This window comes from Lepidochelys kempii, chromosome 13, assembly GCF_965140285.1.
Source record: "Lepidochelys kempii isolate rLepKem1 chromosome 13, rLepKem1.hap1, whole genome shotgun sequence".
NCBI lineage: Eukaryota > Metazoa > Chordata > Testudines > Cheloniidae > Lepidochelys > Lepidochelys kempii.
This window is the reverse complement of record NC_136392.1, coordinates 21,328,941-21,348,875: the sequence shown is the minus strand read 5'-3', so window position 1 is coordinate 21,348,875 and position 19,935 is coordinate 21,328,941. Positions and strand designations below refer to the sequence as shown.

The following is a 19,935-nucleotide window of genomic DNA, read 5'->3' as shown; positions in this document are numbered from 1 at the left end:
TATGAAACTCCAATGCCCCACTGCCCAGAGTCTCTTTAGAGTTGGGTGTCCTTCCTCAGCACTGATTCTAGCCTAACACAAAAGTCATCTCTTGTTCAACCCAGGGGGATTACTTTGTGATGACATCATCATCATCCCAGAGGGTGGAAGAACACACAGGTGGGGAGCAGTGTGAATGTCACAATATAGGGGAGAAGCCCTGGCAGAGAAAGTCTCATGCACCGAAGCTGCTGCTTGTACAGGTATCTTGGCGGGGAGGGGCTCTGCTGTGCCTGTCCCCAGATAGCATGGGGGCAGCTGGCGGGCAGTCCGCATTAGGTATCCCTGTCTGGGGACCCAGCAATATGTCCTGAACTAAATTCTCCACCTGTTAAACTCTCCTGTCTTCCTTTCATCCTGTCGGGTGAGCTGTGTATGTGAGAGAGATGATTTATTAGGCAGAAACTGCCCTGTTCTGCAGCTGGAGGAGCAGGGCCAGCCTGGGAGCCTAGCCATGGGGCTGGCATGAGCAGAGAAGGAAGCTTCCCTGTGCCAGGACCCCCCCCATCCCCTCCAGCCTTAAGCAGTACAGCTTTGGCTGGCTGGCCTGTGACTCTTAAGGGGGGGATAGGACGGGGGGCTTTCCCAGAGCCGATTTGGACAGGGGGAAGAAGGAAAGCTGCCCCATCTGTCTCCCTTTCACCCAGTCCCACAGGTGCCTTCCCCTCCAGCCTCTCACTTGCATGCCACCTTGTTGCCCTCCCCCCCTGCCCCCGGCACATGTGGCTGTGTGTGAAGATGATTGATACCCACCCAGGGCTTTCCTGCTAGAAGAGGCCCTCTGTGGACCTGAGCGAAGCAGAGACCCCACGCCCCAGGCAAGGTAACAGCGTGCCGAGGGGAGGGGGTTAGGGCTCCAGAGGGAACGGGTCTGGTGTCTCTTTAAGAGGCTGATCTCTGGCTTCTCTGCCCTGCTTTGTTTTACACGAAGGCTGGGAGGGGACGGGCTGAGGGGGAAGAGTGTACCACGTCTCCCAGCTCACTCGCCGCATGGCACTTCCCCCAAGGGGGGCACATTACACGGGAGGGAGGGAGGCAGCCAGCCAGGGGCGGAGAACCCGAGGCCAGGAAGGAACGGGAGCGCGAACCCGCAGCCATTGATCTGCTCTCTGCCCCCCCGGGAGCCCCATATTTCAGGCCCCCCGGCTCTGTGTGTGTGGGGGGGTGTCCTTTTCCTAATGCACGTGTTGGAGCTGGAGGGGCTGGAATAATCCCCGCTGCGGCTGGTGGGTGAAATTGACACAAAAGAGCCTTGGAGGGTGAAACTGAGGCAGGCAGCTGGATTTTTCAGCCATTTCTTGCTGAGCTCTCGGGAGATCTGATCCGTCTCCGATCGATGCAGAGAGAGACTCGCCAGCTGCGGGGGTGGGAAGCCAGTGCGTGTGTGTGGCGGCGTGCGGGGGACGGGCTGTAACCGGGGGCCCCGAACAAAAGGCAAGTCGGGCCACAAAGTAACCTTCCCCCCTCCCCCCCCCCGCACGCGCTCTTTGCAACCCAGTCTTGCTGGAGGAGCCAGGCTCTTCGGGAATGCTTTGTGTCTGGCTGCTTTCGCTTTGGGCTCCGCTCGGGAAGGAGGAAAAAAATGGTGCATGATTCAAACCGGGAGAGAGGCGATTTTCTGCTGCCTGGGGGGGAGTGAAAAGCGGAGGGCTGGGGGAACAAGCGATCGGTTTGTGCTTTTGCCCTTCTAGCCTCCCTCCCCCCCATATAAACACTCATTCCCCCCCCCCCCCCGTAGGAAGGGGCGATTCTTGCCCGGCGAGCCATGAACTGAAGCTGCTTCTTGGATTGTTTGTGTTTCAAGTCTTCCAAGCGCCACAAGTGAGCTGCAGATCCCTTGTGTTTGGAAATCTCGCCGCGTTTGGGGAAGGAGGCGGCGGAGGGGCGCTATGGCGTCTGGCTTTTCCAATGGACCCTGCGTCCAGACCGAAGCGGAGGTGGTTCACCTCTGCAGGAGCCTGGAAGTTGGCACCGTGATGACTTTGTTTTACTCTAAGAAATCGCAGAGGCCGGAGAGGAAAACTTTCCAGGTGAAGCTAGAAACCAGGCAGATCACTTGGAGCAGAGGGTCGGAGAAAATAGAAGGAGCGAGTAAGTGGATTCGTCTTTCTGTCCGTCTGTCTGTCTGTCTTTTTTTAAACAACACTGACCACTGTTGCCTCTGATTCCCCAAACATCCGAATATGAATACGGATTGGCAGTCTTGTGGTGCATGGAGGTGAGGCTGGCCCTGTGACGGGCTGTGTTTTGGCTAAGCGAGGATCTCTGCAAAACAGATGCAGCAGTGGAAGTTTCCCTAAGGCAATAAACTAACCAGTTTATTTTAAAAATCGCCTGACCGTTTTTCTCCTGTTTCCACTACTGGTATGGAAGTGGTAATGCTACCCAAACCTGGATCTAAAACTGCCACCTACATTTCTACCTCGCTCCAGGTTCGGTCCTCTTGCCCATCCGGAATCACACTTATTCAGTTTTAGTATAAACACTTATTTCTCTCGGAGGAAGAAGTACATCTGTCTTAATCATCTGGTAATTCATCTGTTTTGGCCCATTTTATTTTGTCTCCCTCCGCCACCCCACCTCCTAAAACTTCAAACTGCAAGAGAAAAATAGATTTCCTGTTTCCTCAGGATTCAAAACTAAACGTATTGTTAATCCATCCTTGCTGCTGTAATGTAGTGTATCTCAGTTCTCATGGTCCGAGTACCTGAATGTTTGTGGGGGGGAAGGGGGGATTAAAGTGAAGTTTAAATTTTTGTGTTTTACTTGCGAGAGCAAATGATCCAAAAAGTCTGAAGTCTTTGGAGCTAAATTGGGTTATTTAACCTCCTGACCCACTTTTATCAAGTTGGATCCCCCCCCCCCCTACCATCTTTGATTTGTGTGTTAGTTGTGTGGGAATCACACTCCATGTACATACACACTCCTTTTGTTATCAGTGCCTGCTTACGAGGACAGCAGTCTAGCCACTTAAATGACTCTTAACTGTCTGTAGACCGAATTTTTATCTTAAAGCCATTAATTAGTTGGCTGCTTTGTTTACTCTGGTATTTAAAGTTGTGGACAGAGTTGGTAGGTCCAGCCCTGATTTTGATCACTACAGTGAGGTCAGACCTGAAGCAATGGAGGGCTGGAGAGAGAGATTTCAGTGCCAAATAGGGGTGAAGAAATTAACGTTGTGGGTAGTGACTCTTCTGCTGCTTTTCATTTTCCTTGAGCTTGATAACAATCTGCAAAACAAGAAAGCTTGTCTTGTCAAATAAGCTATTGAGTGACCAGTTTCTCTCTCTCTTGCAGGCACATAAGCAGATGTTGTCACAGCTGGGTGGTGGATTGATGAGTTCTAATCCTCTTGTAAACTGTGCTAACTAAACTGTGACATACTAATATAATTATAGCCAGTAATATTATATGGCTAGTGCTCTGATGTGCATTAGCTTGTAGGGGCTGTAGTCTGGTATGAAGTTGGTTCCAGTAAGAACGGTGCCTGTAGGCTAGGTCTAAAGTCACGGCTGCATCCTTTGTATCTGTCTTTGCAATGTTTGTAGTACGAACTGGGCATCAATATTGAATTCTAAAGGAGAGTGGCTCTCTCCTGTCTCCTTCGTGAAACAGCGTGATAATTGATAAGGTATCTGGTTTCTGCTTCCTTGAGACAATTCTGTCTGCAAGCTAACCACCTGCTATTTGATCAGTTTGCATGGCTCATAAGTAAAGAGTGGTGTATGTTAGTCTTTAGATGGGTGCCATAAAAATCAGACACTAAATAGCACTCTAGAATGCTGGATATTTATTTGACTTTCATCTTGGTAAATGACTGCAAAAAGTTAGGATAAGGTTGGAGTCTGTGACAAACCCCCTCCCCCATGAAATATTTACTAACAGCACCTCTATATCTGAGGATAGCTAAGCTCTGTAAAACATCTTTACAGAAGGCAACCCAATAGTTTAAACCCCTCTTCTGTTTTTACATGTAGGACCTGAGGCATGAGAGAAGAACACTTCCTTTTTTCCATTTGTTTCCTTTGTGCATTTGACAACACTTTGTGTGTAGTGGGCCTCAGGGTTTGGTCCTGATCTTGCAAGCTGCTTTGTGTAGGCAGACCCATAAGCAGACCTGTTTGCTGGTTCAGGACCTTAGTCAGTTTTCCTTGGCGTTTGATGTGGCTCTTTAACACAAGGACAAGAATGAGAAAAGCATAGGAAATAGTGCACGTAAACCCACAAAGACTAGTAGGGGGCTCAGGTATTGGGGTCAAACCGGAAACTACTTTTAACTTCTTTCCAAGTTGCTCGGGGCCCTTTTTAATTAAGTCCTATAACCCCACGTGAGGCGAGTAAATATTATCCCTATTTTGCAAGAGGAAACAGGGACTGAAACACGCACAGTGACTTACGCAAGGTCTGGTCTGTTTTACACAGATTCTTATATTGCCCTTGTCACCCTATATATTAGCGCCTTCCGATGATGCATCGAGCGTCATGACTAACTTGTACAATGAGTCTGTGACAGACCCAAGGGTTGTCCCAAGTGCATGTGTTAGCCACTAGATCACAGTTCCTCCTCGCAGCTTATTGTGATTCTGTCTTGATGCCCAAAACACAGAGGTTTGAAACATTTAATATTGCCACAGGAGTCTTCAGTGGAGCTGCTTTTCCTGCAGGACCAAGGGAGGGCAAGCAGCGCCTGTTCCCGTTTGTTAGGCTAATGCCTTATGAAAGGAGACGAGTCTCTGGAGGGCTGGAGCCCTGCGGCCTCTCCTCGCCAGAAGCGTTAGGGGTGTAAGTGAAATCTAAGCAACACGTTGGCTCTGTAACAGGGAGGGCAGCATGTTAAGATGTATTAGCACAATAAAGGGAGTTGGGCAATAGGTACATCCCCTGATTCCCCTTCTTTGTCACATCCAACATAATCTGCTGCTCTTCACTTTCGAGGCCCTTCACGGCCTATCCCCACCGTACCTATCGTCCCTCGTTCCCTTTCGAGTTGGTGGTGCTTGGCCCACGCTGCCAGCCTCCAGTTATACTTGCAAACAGGCACCTGCGCGCTTTCTCCTGTGCTGCCCCATGCACTTGGGAGGTGCTCTCCATAAACGTTGCAGAGCTCCCTCATTATCCCCCCTCACATCCCTCCTCAAAAATCCCCTTTGCCGTGATGCCTACAAGCTCTTTGGGCTGCTGGTGTGCTGAGACCCCTGCCTGTCATGCTGACCAGTATTGGCTCATCCTTTCCTCGTACCCGCACCTGTCGGTATCCATATGTTGTCTCTTATCTCACACTTAGACTGTGAGCTCTTTGGGGCAGGGACTGTCTTTTTTTTTTTTTTCCTTTCTCTGTACAGCACCTAGCACAGTGGGGTCCTGATCAATGACTGGGGCTCCTACTGCAATACAAATAATAAATGTTGGGGGTAAGGTTGGTTAATAGAGATGAGGGAGGGTACAGTTTAACTGCAACAGTTAGAGCTGATGGTGGGATGTGATTTCCCACTTCAGAGAGAAGACTAGAAAGGGAAGTGTTAGGCGGAAATAGACATGACAGGTTCCTGACTGAAAAGGGCTGAGTTGTTCAGTTCTGTGCAGAGATAGTTCAGGCGGCTGAAGCAATTGTAAAAGAGAGCCAGATGATGTCTTGTTTCAATAGCATCTTCCATCTGGTGCATCACAAGAGGACTTACAGACTCTGCATGTCCAGGGATCGCTGGACTCGCCGCAGAAATGCAGCTTCTCTGGGGTGGAATATGCCAGGCTTTCTGTAGTGCACAGTCACAGTGCTGGGGATCCTTACCTAATTTCACGCTGGAATTTGCAAAGGGGCCCAAGGGAGTTAGGTGCACATCTCCTGTTGACTTTAACACTATGTTACATTTTTCCTTAACTGTGTCCAATGAATTTTTATTTTATTGCCTTGGTCCAGTAGACAGGTTTGTTTGCTTTAAGCAAGTAGGTAAAACAGTGAGGGACTGACTGTCCATGAGAATTCTTCCCCTTCTAATGACAATATGTTATCTAGAGTTTCAAGATCTAGAGTATGTTAAAGTTTCCAGGATTTTTCAGATTTTTGAGGCCCCAGTCTTGCAAAGATGTGGGCACTTGATTAAACGCCTACATAGAAGTAATGCCATTGACTTTGAAGAGACTATTCATGTATGAATTTAAGCAGGGGCACAATAAGTCTTTGAAGGATTGGGGTCCAAGCTAGACCATTTGCTGTTCGATAACAAATTTCCTTCCGCTCCTTTGGGAAAGAAAGAATTTTTTTTTTCAGAGTGGCTAAGCACCTGTAGCTCCCATTGCATTCAGTGGCCTCTGAGATTCAGGGCACTTACATTTAGGCACCTAAATATAGAATTAGGTGCCTGAAATGTGGAAGGCCTTAATTCCTTTCCCTGTAGACATTTGAGTTTGATAGGTAAAGCTGGGAAACCCCTCCCCACACACACTTTCCCAGGAACCAAGCTGGGGTGGGTAACAGACAAATGACTTGTAGGAAAGTGGGGGCTCGTAACGGTGCTGGGAACTCAGCACGGATGGGAGTGGTGCAAATAGCACAGCTGTATTGTGCTTTTGCTCAGGTCCCATTCTCTCACACCAGGCTGCTGTGTAAGGCTTTCCAGGGGTGGCAGTTTTAGCAGCTTGCTCGTCTTTCCGGCTGGCTCAGCAGCTGACTTTGAGGCCATGACCTCCAGTCAGGAGCGGGCCTTGCACCTTTGGCTGAAGAAAGGGCCTGACCATTGGTGGTCATTCACATATGTAGCACTCTTAGCTCTGGGGTCCTCCCCTAGTACCAGCTGGGTTACATTCTGCCTCCCCAAGCTTCTCTGGTAGTTGTGTTTGTCACTATTCCTGTTCTGCCCTGAGCTCTGCAGAGTTGTGACACTCTCTTAGTTTTGTTCCACTGTAGAGGTGGCGGCATTTCCCTCCTGGTTGAAGTGCTCTTTTAGGGCCCAGTCCTGTGCGGCATTGAGCGTACTTATGGGTGCAGTGTGTTCTCAGTATGTCACAAGAACAGGGCCTGAGTGTGCTTTCAGGTATTCTGAGGCGAATGGCGCTATGTGAACCTGAGCTAGCAGGCCAACTCTCTTAAACGTGGTGCCTGGAGTTAGGCTCATAAATCCCTATTTAGTCATGTATGTAAAAGTGGCCTGACTTTCAAAGGTGCTCAGCACTCTTACTCAGGTGCCTAAATGTAGTCTGGATTTGATTGCCAATTAACTGGAGACAGCTAACCTGTTTGTAAAGGCTGGAGTGGAGAACTCCGCATGTCTGTGGCTGACCCAAGGCTAAGAATGCACTACAGCCGCGGATGCAGCCTGTCAGCACCCTCTTCCCCAAATTCCATCTGCTTGCCTCCACCATGGACAGACTGGACTTCCCCACATGCCACCTTTTGCACAGTCCTGTGAAACTACATACGGGAGGTTTGGGGAAGGGCGTGCAGGGAGGCTGGAGTCCTGTGGGGGCAGAGTTAAGGCTACTGTGCTAATGGAGAGGTGGATGTCTGGATGGGGAGTAGAGGATACGTATTGCTGGTACCCAAAACTCTTCATTTCCTTGCTTTGTAGGTTTTGCGTTAGATATATTACATAAAGAGCAACCTTAACTGACCCTCAGTTTTGGTGGTGTTAATTGCCCAGGTGTGGGCTTTGTTTAGTTAACCTCTCTGACAAAGAAACAGTTTCTTTCAGGCAGAAAAGGATTTTCAACCAGCTGGGCTCTGAGGAAGAATCTTTTCTGTGTGGGAGGAGCCATTGCTGATCCTGCTGTTAACCGTTCAGTTAGCTCCAGAGAGCTGCCCCTCTTGATGAAGGTCAGAATCCACTGACAGGAGCTGGATCAAACTTCTCAAACAAAAAACCTTTTAATTTGCAAAATGGTGGCTCCCCTTTCCAAAAATGAGAGATTCTGCAAACAGGCCATTTATCAATAAATATTTTTTTCAGCTAAAATAACTCAGCTAGCTCTAGTCATTACCAAACACTGCGTTCTCGATGAGCAACTTCACACAAGATCCTGGTAATTATGAAATTGTTCATTCAATCCAGGACAAACTCCTCCACAGCCTCTCAGAGATCATGGTCTATGATAGATCAGCCCTTGATACTTCCTAATAGAGCTGGTCATAAAAAAAATGGTTGTCAGCCCATCGTGGTGTATAAGGCTGTCTGTTACGATGAAGAACTCTTACTTCTTCATTCTTTGTGTTAATCAATGCAGACCCCACATTACTCCCACCAAGTGCATGTTTTTAGCTAGCTGCCATTTGTAACTTTTTAATCTGTAGGGGCTCCAAAATCATAACTTGGAATGTGAAACTTTAATTTTTTTGGCCATTTTTTAATCAATGAGTTTGTCGTGAAACTCCTTGGAAAATTCAAGGTTTGTTCCGAGATTCAGCTGAATTTGGAGCAGATAAATTTATTTTTCTGTAAAAGAAACAGGATGATCTCCTGCTTTAAGTGTAATGAGACTAGTCCCAAGTGGGTCATATCAGTTTGGGGAGGATCAGTGTCATAGTCTGAGCCCCAGCTGTGTGCAAAACATTACAAGAACTATATACATTTTTGAAATAATGTGACTTTTAGGGGGCCTATATATCAGGAGCCCCTTGCTCAAACAAATCCAGATTTAGACCACTCACCCTACCTTGGATCCCCATGAAGAATAGCAATTTTTGAGACAATCTGAGAAAAAATGTAGATTTCAGAGCACTGTTAAACAGCGAGTCTTGGTATTAACCTCGCCCACTGTAAACAGAACCCAGCCTCAACTCAACAATGGCTCCTCCAGAGTGAGAAATATAAACCACCTCCCTTCTCTGTACAGATGCTCCACTTTGCTGTTTGTGCAACATGTATCTTATCCCATGCGGTTCATGAAGCTGCTACCAGCTATTTGTCAGATGGCAAAGGTGACAAGGTGCTGCTTTGTTTGTGGTGGGTAACGAAGGCTCACAAAAAAAAGTTTGGTTTTTTTTGGTGGCGGGAGGTTCTGCCTGTCTTTTTACCTTAAGTGTCGAGTGTAAATGATCTGGTCACCCCTGGTTTTGCTGGAGGTCTCTGATATTATTTGAAGGGGTGAGAGCGGTATTTCCATCTTTACCGAACAGATCTTTTCTCCTTACCGCTTAGTGAGGTGTTTGTGTTTAAATGTGGGTGAGCAAAGAACTCTCGTCTCCTCAAAAGAAAAAAAAACAACAACATGGAAACGGTCTGATTAAAAGCTACTTCCCCTCTCAGTCAGATTCCGCTTGCTTGTCTGCTGTGTCCTCATCCTGCTACTTTTTCTTGTCCTCCATCAAGTCTTTCGGGAAGAACAGGCTAGACAAGACTTGTTTTCGAAAAGCCCTTCAAAAACAACCTCCCTCCCGTCCATCTTTCAGGCCTTCTCTAGATACCCTAGAGAGGCCAAGAAGGGACGCAGGCTTTCCTTCTGCGGGTTGCCTTTCAGGGAAGAGAGAGACCTGTGTTACGTGTGCAACCAGCACCGTTGCTCTGCCCACTGCATGCCTGTTCTGTTGGTCTCGTCCCTGGCTCCTGGGTGATTGAGTTGTAAAGCGCCAGTTTTAATTTCTAAGCCCTGCTGGCTGAGAAGGGTTGCAGTGGGCCCCATGCGGCGGGGATCAAAGTCTTATTAGCTGTGCGGTCCCTGTCACTTTACTTCCAGTTTTCCAGGGCTGATGCAAATAAGATTTATGTTTGTTCAATTCTGCCGTGTGGAAACTTGCAGTCTTGCCTGTCGGATACGTGAACGTGGTAGTAAATGTAACCTGAATGAACTGGGTTTGAAATGCTGGCCTGCCTCTCTCTCTCTCTCTTTTGCATTGATTGTTTTAGTAGCTTATGTTTCGGTCGGGAGTTTTGCAGTAGGTTTAGTTTTTACAGCCTTAAACAGTCTTGGATCCCTGCACCAGTCATCTGAGTCACTGCGTGACCTCTTCACTGCTTTGTGCCTTAGCTTCTTCATCTGTAGAATGGGAACAGTAACTCTCTATCTGTGCCAACAGACTGGCGTGGTTACCGAATAACTCTGAAGTGCTTTGAGAACCTCAGGGCGAAGGACAGAGTATACTAATGCCATGTGCCTAGTGGTATTCTTCCTTATATTACTTAACCCCCCCCAAAGGCAGATAAAAAAGCCTCATTGGTATTTTTCAGCTGGGAGATGGACGTAGTGAGGAGTGACTTGTCCTCCTCAAGTCTGTGGCAGAGATCTGGAACCCAGAGTACCGAATATGATAGAAAAAACGTGGCCAATGGTCTGTTCTCAAAGCTGCTTGGAACTAATGGAATCTCCAAAATTCTAGGAACAAGAGCTTTGCGGTTGAGGGGAAGAGAGAGGGTTCTTGGGACTCCACAGAAGTATTCCAGTTCATGCCGATTGCTGCAGCGCATTCCTTGCCCTGGGTGAAACAGACGATATGACCGTTTTACAGAATGAAACACACCATTGGGCAGGGAGACTTGGTGGGGTGGAGGGGAAATCCTTTATGCGGCTGCTGTATCCTTTGGGGTCTCCTGGAGTCGCCAGTAAGAGAGAGACTGAATCTTTTCTCTACACCAGAGAGAAACTATATCAAACAACATAAAATGGAATTAAAAAAAAATAAATCTCTGCTTTGGCCACATGGGTTTTGTTCTCAGCTGTGCTACTTTGTGCTACAGTCGTGTCTGTCCATGCTAAGCAGGATCTGGATAGGTTAGTGCCTGCTAATTCGCAACTGGAAGCCAAGTAGCCCTCTTCTCTCCGATCCACAGCCCCAGCACCAGACTGGTGTGGCATTGTGTCACAGGTGCCATCTTTCAGCTGAGATGTAAAACCTGAGGTCCTGACCACTTGTGGTTGTTAAAGATCTCATTGGCAGAGCAGGTATGTTCTGGCCAAACTCCAGGTTGGCAGTTAATGTCCTGGACATTGATGGTTTCCTGTGGATGCGCTCATGGAATTTCCATTGGCATTCTTCTTTCTCTCCATTTGCTTAGGGTTGCTGTGTGCCATTGAACAGGTGCTATGTTTTTCCCCTCCTCTCCAAGCCACTCTGTGTGCTCCTGGCACCCGTTAGCTAGCAGCACTGTGATCACGAGCTGCATGGCGATTGCTAGCGGCCACGTGGGATTTTTTTCAAAGCACGCTGAAAACATTGTTAGCAGCCTGGGTTGCAGATGATCGATGTGAGCATGTAACTGGATCTCTCTGTGGCAAAGCAAGACATCACTTAGGCTAAAACTGGGGCATTAGAAATCCTGGTGCCTGTATCATCCGGTCCATAAAACATTGCTGAAGGGAGCCAGAAACCTGCCTGCCAGATGAATAATCTGATGATACGTGGCTGTTGCCATTCCCCAAACTGTGTGGTAACAAACTCAGGATGCAGTGAAGCCCGTCAGTCAAAGGGAGCATCACAAACCATCTCCTTGCAGAAGTCTGGATTTAATTACAGGTCAAATAAAGCTGCACTGGAGTCCCTGGGGATGCAATAAAGCGCTCACGTGGGACAGCGGGGTTGCCTGTAGGACATAGGCTTAGTGCACTTGTCACACTAAGTTTTCACATCTTAGCTCTTTAGAAAGTAAGGCAGGACCTGTTGCAAAGGTCAAACTGGGGGGAGACCCATGGGAGCCTGTCATGTCTGTTGGAGAAGGTGTCTGGCTCTCATTTTGCTGCAGCAGAAAGCATCCGCATGTAAATGAGTTGACCAAACCCTGTTATCAAACCGAAGGGAAGCAGCATCCTGAGATTGTGTCTTGTCGGGGGGAGGATTTTTCCAAAGGACCCATGAGATTCAGGAGTACAAGTCCTATTGGAAGTCAGCAGGGCTCGTGCTCCTCAGTCCTTTCAGTGCTTTTGAACATCTCTCCCTAAAACAAGCTTGGAACGTTTAGGGGGAAGCTTTTGTTTATTAAGTAAAAACCTGATCATGCCAGTGTGTGTGTCGAGTGTTCGTGACTTTCTGGAGGAGGACAGGGAAAAAGAGAATGTGTTGGGGGGGCGAGGAGGAGAAGTCGCACATGCACAGACTCTCACGCAGCATGATTTGTACTGGCAAATGAAAAATACTCTCAAAACCCTGTGGCCATCGAAGACCTCCACGCAGATGTGCATGAGTCAATCTTCTTAGCACATCTCTCTGTGTTTGGGATGTCTGTTATCACTTTCTCAACCTTTTGGCTAGGATCACGTGTAGTACCAGTTTAATATCTAAAACGTTCTTTATCTCGTGTCTGTGTCCTGCATTGCATGCAAGTGAAGGCGAAGATCTCATAGTTTCCTCTGTTGCTTCCCTGATTCTGTTCCATGAACATGTTGCCCACAGATGAATTGGCAAGTGGAGCAGGAGCGCTGCTGTGCTGACTAGCTATGCAAAGGATAGAGGCCTCTGAGAGAGGTGCAGGGGGATTGGCCATTCTGAAAAAAAGTATAAGTAGGGCTGGTCAATCATTTTCGATCCAAACTTTTTTTGATGGAAAATTGGGTTTTTGATTAAATGAATTTTTCCGGGACAAGCATTTGTTTCTGCAGAAAGCTTCAAGATTTTGTTGCAAATGTTGTCTTTAGGGTGTCACCAAAAATTAGCAACTTTCTGCAGGGGAAAAAAACATTTTCTGGCCCGCTCTAAGTGGGAACTCAGTCTTCCTTGCATTCCTTATTTGTATAGCTGAGGTGCCGGTGGCTGAACTGCATCAGGATGTGTTTTCTCTCTCTCCTTCTGTCCCTCGAAGTGGCTCTAGAGATCTGGAGTGCCAACTTTGCAACATTTTGTCCTGCTATTTAGCACATGCAGTGCGTCAAAATAGGAGCGTTCCATTGGCAGAATTCCAGAGGACCGAACTGATCAGTCCATAGTGCGAGGTGGCTTTGCAGAGAGAGATCCGCTCCTGAAAAGGTCCGAGGGTCAGATTCTCGGCTGATGTAAACTGGCACAGCTCTGCCAAAGTCAACATAGCTGTGCAAAAATATATGGCCCGTTGTCTTAATAAACAGTCTTATTTGTGAAAAGGAAAAGTCCACAGTGGATATAAATTGCTTCTCAACCTCCGTATCTGGTAAATGTGTGGTTGGCAGACCTTCAGAGAAGACATGGATGAGTCTTTCAAGTGAACTGAGATTTGTGTAGAACTTCCCCACATTGAAACAGGCCCTAGTTTTTCTCTAGCTCAGTGATGAGGTTTTTGTGGGTGCAATTATCACTTCATTAAATGAAGCCCCTTCCTCCCCCCCAATGTGCTTGGCACATAACAGGTAAAAAGACACACCTCTCTGCTCCACAGAGTTTATTGTCCAAGCCTGCAACTGGGTTTGTGCAGCCACAACGTTGTGTTCAGATAGAGCTGGCTGGCAAAACTGGGGCCTCGGTGAACAACATTTCCCCGGAGAAGTGGGGGCAGGAAATGGCTTAAATGTGGTTTGCTCATACCTCCCCCACCACTGCACACCAGACACGCTTCTGTTTAATAATAGGTTCAGTTTTTTAAAGTGATTTTTGGTGCTGTGTGGGGACTTGGGAGGACCCTCGTTAATCAAGGCTCTGCCAGTGCCTCTCAGTCTCGCCCCACAGCTGTCTGGACTGTCCCTCACACACAGGCAGACAGATATCTAGTTATCCGCAGAACGTACAAACGCTACCTCCTCGGTGGGCAGAGCCTCCCCAAACACGTCACCCCCATGTCCCCATCCCTCCTCTGGCTCCCAGCCCGCTGCTGTTCCAGTTTAAGCCTTGGTCCTGAGCTTCAAAGCCATCAGCAGGGCGAGGAACCCGTTGTGTTTGCGACCGTGTCTCCATCCACTGCAACAGCTGTACTTGTCTCGCTGCCAGCCTCACAAGGCTGATGCAGATAGAGCACAAGGAAGATGCAGATAAAGTGTTCTTAGGCAAGGAGAGTCTGTTGTGGGAGGAGCACAACCTGCCATTGCACCTGGGTCCTGACCTGCTGCAGCCCCATTTATAATCCAGTACCACCCCGTTCCCAGCTCTGTCAGTGGCCTCTGCAGTCCTGACCTGCATCACCCCTTACAGTCCAGTCGTAGGCCTGTGCTAAGAATATCAGTTGTGCTAGAATCTGTGGTGACTTCTGTGCCTCTGTGTCCACTAGGGGCTCGGTTTAGAGATGCATCTTCAGTTGTGGTCTGAACAGGGTTTGAGCTGTGGCTGTCAGAGGCTGGAAAGAGGTAACTTGGGTCCTGTTTGCAGGGATTTGAGGGAGAAATTGCTTAGCACTCTGTTTCAGCAGAGCATCTATTTGTGTAAGGGCAGAAAGGAACCAACTACTGCAAAAGTCTGCTTTGGCTTAAAAATAGAAGCTGACCAGCCCGGCTGTACCATAATCTCCTTGGCCTAAATTAAAGGGCACAGTTAGTTGCATCTTAAAGTGGACCCTTCAGATTCGTGGTCGCTTCAGTTCCATTAAAGGAAATCAATATTCTCCCACTGGGAGGGATAAAATGTTAAACACCCAGCTGTGTCACATACCTCCCCCACTTCATGTCCAGGCTGTGCAGAGACCAAGCTGTCTTCATCAGTCCCCTTCCCTGGTCTCTGCTCGTCAACACGTCTTGATTTCCAAGCTGATGCTAGCAGGTTTGGTTCCTGTTAAAGGCTATTTAATTTCCCTGCACTTCTCCTCCCTGAAAGGATTTCTCTTGGTCTGGGATTGGCAAGACATCAAGGCAGATTGCTGGGTCACTCTGATCTCAATGGGGAGATACTGGTTAGAGGCCGTTGTTTGAGTGGCTTTTTCCTGTTTACATGCTGGGTGAGGTGCCGGGTGATGATCAAAAGCCATGCGTGTGGTTGTCATGTTCTTCCTCTTCCCCCACTTCTGTGCCCTTGTCCTTTGTTTTCCTTAGGCAATATCTAGTATCAGTTTATCAGTGAATCTTAAAATCTCGGCATTTACTAGGTCACTTGTTTGTGTTGTATCTACTTATAATTGCTCCTCTCCTGTTTCGTACTGTTGCTGTGTTTCTGAGCTGGCCTCCGCCTTGGTCTATGACCTTGAGCAAGTCACGCAACTTTCTCTGTGCCTGGTTCCCCCCCTTTAAAGTGGACAGGACATTACTACCTCACGAGGATGAGGGGAGGCTTTGTTTGGGCGGTGCTAGGGCACTAGCTCAGGACAGGTGCCACGGTATCTGTGAGAAGCTTCAGTTACTTCAAGGACATAATGGATCAAAGGTTTCAGAGTAACAGCCGTGTTAGTCTGTATTCGCAAAAAGAAAAGGAGGACTTGTGGCACCTTAGAGACTAACCAATTTATTAGAGCATGAGCTTTCGTGAGCTACAGCTCACTTCTGATGTGAGCTGTAGCTCACGAAAGCTTATGCTCTAATAAATCGGTTAGTCTCTAAGGTGCCACAAGTCCTCCTTTTCTTTTTTCATAATGGATCAAAGGTTCACATTCTGCCCTCGGATCTTAGTGGCTGCTGCGCTTGTGCGTCTGAGGGCAGAACTCGCCTCTAAATTGTTTTTTCAGCCAATATCTGTTTCACAGGCTTGCTCTAAAATCTCAGCATCGTTCATTGTATTGATTCTCATGCCTTTGTAGGCTAGATCGGTGGTTCTCAAACCTTGTCCACCTGCAATTTAGAAAACACCCTGGGTTCTTATTGTAACCCACCCCGATTTCACAACCCTCTGTGTCGAGCAAGGATTGGGGTTTTGATAAGGAAGTATGACACTGTTGGTGGTTTTGGAGGGTGAGATGTTGGCTGGAGTATTAAGGGGAGCGTAGCACCCACAAACGCCTCCCTGCCTAGCCCGTGGCTCTGGGGACAGTGCCACATTGAGGGGCTGCTCTGCCTTTTGGAGCGCCGCTTCCCTTCCCTTTGACTACAACTGAGCATTGTGCGGCCGAGGGTGCGGTGAGGTGGGGGATCAGGGCAGAGGGTGGGGGTGAGGAGGTATCAGGCGAGAGAGAGAGCAAGAGTGAGGGGACAAACCCAGAAACTCCTGTTGGTGCGACCTGGCAGTTTGAGAAGCCCTGGTCGCAGGGGCAGGGGCTGGGAGTCAGGACCCTGACTTGCTGCGTGACCTAGCTAAGTCACGCAGAGGGGCCTGGCGAGCTCAAAATCCAGTTGGTCTCAAAACAAGAATTTAAAAGTAGTTTCAGGCCCTACACCTGTCCCTGAGCCGCTTCTGATCCCAAAGCGTCAGGAGTGTTGGAGTTTGCTCAGTTGCTGTCCATGGCTTGGCAAGATGCCCGTTAAGTGTCAGAATTTATTCCTGTTCTTTACTTACTGTCCTTTCCCCCACTCATTGGACTGTTTTTCCTTTCCTGACTTCTCGCTTTTCTTCCTTATCACCGATCGTCTTCCTGCATCGTGTTCAACGTCTTGCCCTGCCTCTCCCCTTGCAGTACCTGCTCTGGGGACAGACGGATTCATTCTCCCGGGCTATCTCTTTCTGCACTAAATTAATCCCTCCACCCAAAAAAACCCAAAACAAAACGATGAACCAAAATCCTATCCGAGCTGCTTTTAAAGGCACTGATGCCTGGAGCTGCTGTCATGACTTCCTAATTAGTATCACCATGGTCCCAGTGTTGACGCCTCTCCCACGCCTTCGACCAGCCCCAGAGTATTTCCGCAGAGGCATAGCTGGCATGCTCCCGATGTCTCTTCTCCCAGTTGTTGAATTGTACAGCCCCATCCCCATCCCGTTAATGCCAAGTGCTGTGTTGCTAGTGGACCGCGGGCCTCTAGCTATGTGAAGGTGTTACTGTCTGCAGTCTGGTTTCCTGGGCTCTGGAGAGAGCGGTGCTGCTCCTTGGTGTCAGTTCCTGGAATCAAACCTGGTGCTTCGGTTTCTTTTCCCTCCCCACCCCGCTGCCCCTCAGTCCCAACCCCCTTGAATGCTGAGATAAAGAGCTGCATCAGAGTCACTCTATTGATCAGTCTTTGTCCTCTGCAGGACCTTTCCGATCTTGTTACCGTCGCACCATCTGCTCTGGAGAATGACGCAGGGCTGCTGGAGGGGTGGCGAGATTGTGGTACTCACAAATCCTTGGCTGCTGCTTTTCCTCGGTTTTATTTTTTTCCCTCCAAAATGATGATCTTTCTGGGAAAGGAGGAAGGGAGGGGGTCGAGGATGAAGGCTTCAAGTACAGTGCGGAAGAGCTCACCTTGGGCCGCTCGCCGACCCTTCCAGCAGCCCCAGGACTTCTGCTGGATCCCACTTCCATTTAAGTTAGGGAAAGTTTTCACTGCTGACGTGAGTGGCAGCAGGATCAAGCCCGTGCTGCTTATTTATGGTGCCAGATGGACAGTCCCAGAGGACTGAAGTGCTCTGTGCAGCCACAGGATGGCAGGTACCAGTGCAGGCCTCCCTGCATTGCCTTAAACCTGGTCCGGAGGGACTGTCTCCAGGTCTACGTCGGCTCTGGCAAAATTTAGCCCCATCATTCACAATTGGGGCAGTCCCTCTAGTAGCGGGAGCGATGAATGCTGTAGCATACACGGGGCTCTTGTCTGGTGCTTTTACCACTTCGTTGCCCAACTGTGCAAGTCTAGCTGCCAGGGTGGTCAAAATGCCGCTGCCCTTTCTACACTGCAGCTTCCACCGTTGCTGACCCCAGGAGAGCTGCACTAGGGGAGAACGACGATGTGTTTCCCCTAGTGTCGCCAGAGCCTAGAAATGACCGGGCTAATCAGTTCCCGGGTCTCTGTTGAGCTGGGTGAAAGCTGTATCAATGTTCAGCGAGAATTCACTCACTTCTGTACTATTTATTTACTTAGGAAGCTTTAACAGCTTTACAAATCCTTGCCATGTAAATATCAGAAACAAAACAGTAACCATTAGGGGCATGCATGGGGTTGGGTGGGGGGAGCGCAAGCAGGGGCATCCCGCAATAATTGGCGGGGGCACAGAGCTCCTCCGCCTCCCTGGGGCCGTGGCAGGGGCCCAGAACATGCCCCTCCAAAAGCAGTCAAATTTAAATTGCTGCGCACGCCCCTGGTAGCCATTACAACAGGGAGCTTTTGTGCAAAGAGACCTTACACAGGAATATTGTCAGCAGGTCTCTCTGTGTATCATATTGCACCTATGTTGTTTCTAGTGATTTTATGAAATTGAGTGAAAGCTCTGATTACATGTATTTAACAGACCAGGCACATCTCTTAAATGTTTTTATTAAAAAAGCAAAACTTGCAGGTGTTCTGGGTTATTTTATTTTTTTTGCAACGATTCACTCACTTTTTTTAAGCACTGCCACTTTGTCTATGATTATCCCCCCTCTCATGTTCACTCACCATGAATTTTCTGGCGGGAGCATTTGTGGAGACAGCAAATCTTAAGCGAGCACTGAAGAGTGTTTGTAGGAGAACAAATTTCAAATACCTCCTTGCCCCAGAAACCTCCCCTTGTACCAGTTCATCCAATCGGGGAATGGAACCATAGCATATGCCTTATTAAGAAGAGCTTGAGTTTCCTGTATGGAGTATTCATGATGACATGCCTCCAGACAAGACTGAGAACTAGTCAGAGAGTAACTTCAAGTAAACACATTAGAGGAAAAATCATCAGATGAACAGGAAAATTCCTTGAATAAATTATTTGCCACAAACTACCTATAGTTCTACTGCTAAGTCTGCCAATTGGCCTCAGTCCTGGTGGTGGGTTTTGTGGAAAGTCTCAACTCTCTCTCATGTCACGTGCACATATATATATACCTATATATATTCCATTTAAATGTAATATTTTCTGTAGTCCCTATACAGCATTTTACATCTTCAAAGTGCTTTAACCCTTCTAGCTTCCCCTTGAGGCAGGTAAACGAGTATTGTCCCAAATGGGGAAACTGAGTAAGGGAAGTGAAGTCAGGTGCTTAAGGACACCAGGTTTTGGTAGAGGAGCTGGGCTTATGACTCGGAGGTCCTGGCTCCTAGTCCTGGTGTCTAGTGCAGCTGTACAAAACAAACTCCAGCCTCTTACAATCTAGGACACAGGCCCTGCTTGCTTGCTTTTTTAAACAAGGGTTTTAGGGCACTTCCTGGTTTGATGCTTTTTTGTGGTGTGTTTCTATTCCACTAGCACTGAAATGCCCTAGCAAAGACTGAAGGTATGTCATGCTCGGTGCTGAGAGGCAGTCCCCATCTCAAAGAGCTTACATTGTAAAGTAGGCAGGACAGATGGAGATGGGGTGGGGCAGCAGAGGCACCGGGAGGGGATAGTCACCCAGCACGGTCAGTGGCAGAGCTAGGACTTAGAGCCCAGGTCCCCTGACTCCCAGGCCGGTGCCATATTCACTAGCTCATGCTGTCTCCCAGCCACTTGGCCCTACTCTCCGAGTCCAGCCGGAAGAGCTACAAAAGCTAGGTAGTAGATACTACCGCGGGGGGCGGGGGGGTTCTCCCATCGTGTAGTTCATCCGCTTCCCCAGGAGGCAGCAGCTAGGTCGATGGAAGAATTCTTCCAATGACCTAGTGCTGTCTACATGCGGCCGTAGGTCAGCTTAACGACGCTGCTCAGGGGTGTGAATTATTCACGCCCTTGAGCGATGTGCTTATGCTCTCCTAATTTCCTAGTGTCGACCTGGTCACAGTCTTGGCCTTTTGACCCTGAGACAAGAGTGACGGAAACGCCCAGCTCTCTTCAGAGTAGCTGCCTGTGTGTACGGTCCCTGTCCCTTTACTTCCTTTGCTTCAGGCTTCACATGGGCTTAATGAAAGCTTGTCATCATTCAGGTTCTTGGGTCACCTAGTCACTCAGAGGCAGCCTGATAAGGGTTTGCCTATTAGCCCTGCAGAAAAGCAGGTTATTTGGAAAGGAATTTTGTAAATTTCTCTGTAGGAAAGGAGTGATCGCTGAGGAGGTTCTCTGCCTCCTACCCTCTCCTGGGCCCATGGCACACGCATGCTGATCCAAGCCAGTTCATGGGTGGGGGGGGATGCATGGAATTGGAC

General features: G+C 48.4%; 1 protein-coding gene across 4 annotated transcripts in view; it reads left to right on the top strand.

The window, feature by feature from the left end:
* The first annotated feature begins 1,036 nt into the window (after positions 1 to 1,036).
* The window catches only part of PLCG1 (phospholipase C gamma 1), a 94,757-nt gene continuing 75,858 nt past the window's right edge, over positions 1,037 to 19,935 (top strand). For all 4 annotated transcript variants that reach the window (XM_073309730.2, XM_073309728.2, XM_073309729.2 and 1 more), the window contains exon 1: positions 1,037 to 2,130. In XM_073309730.2, the coding sequence (XP_073165831.1) occupies positions 1,929 to 2,130 (202 nt within the window). In that variant the 5' untranslated portion in view covers positions 1,037 to 1,928. The remainder of the gene's footprint in view (positions 2,131 to 19,935) is intronic.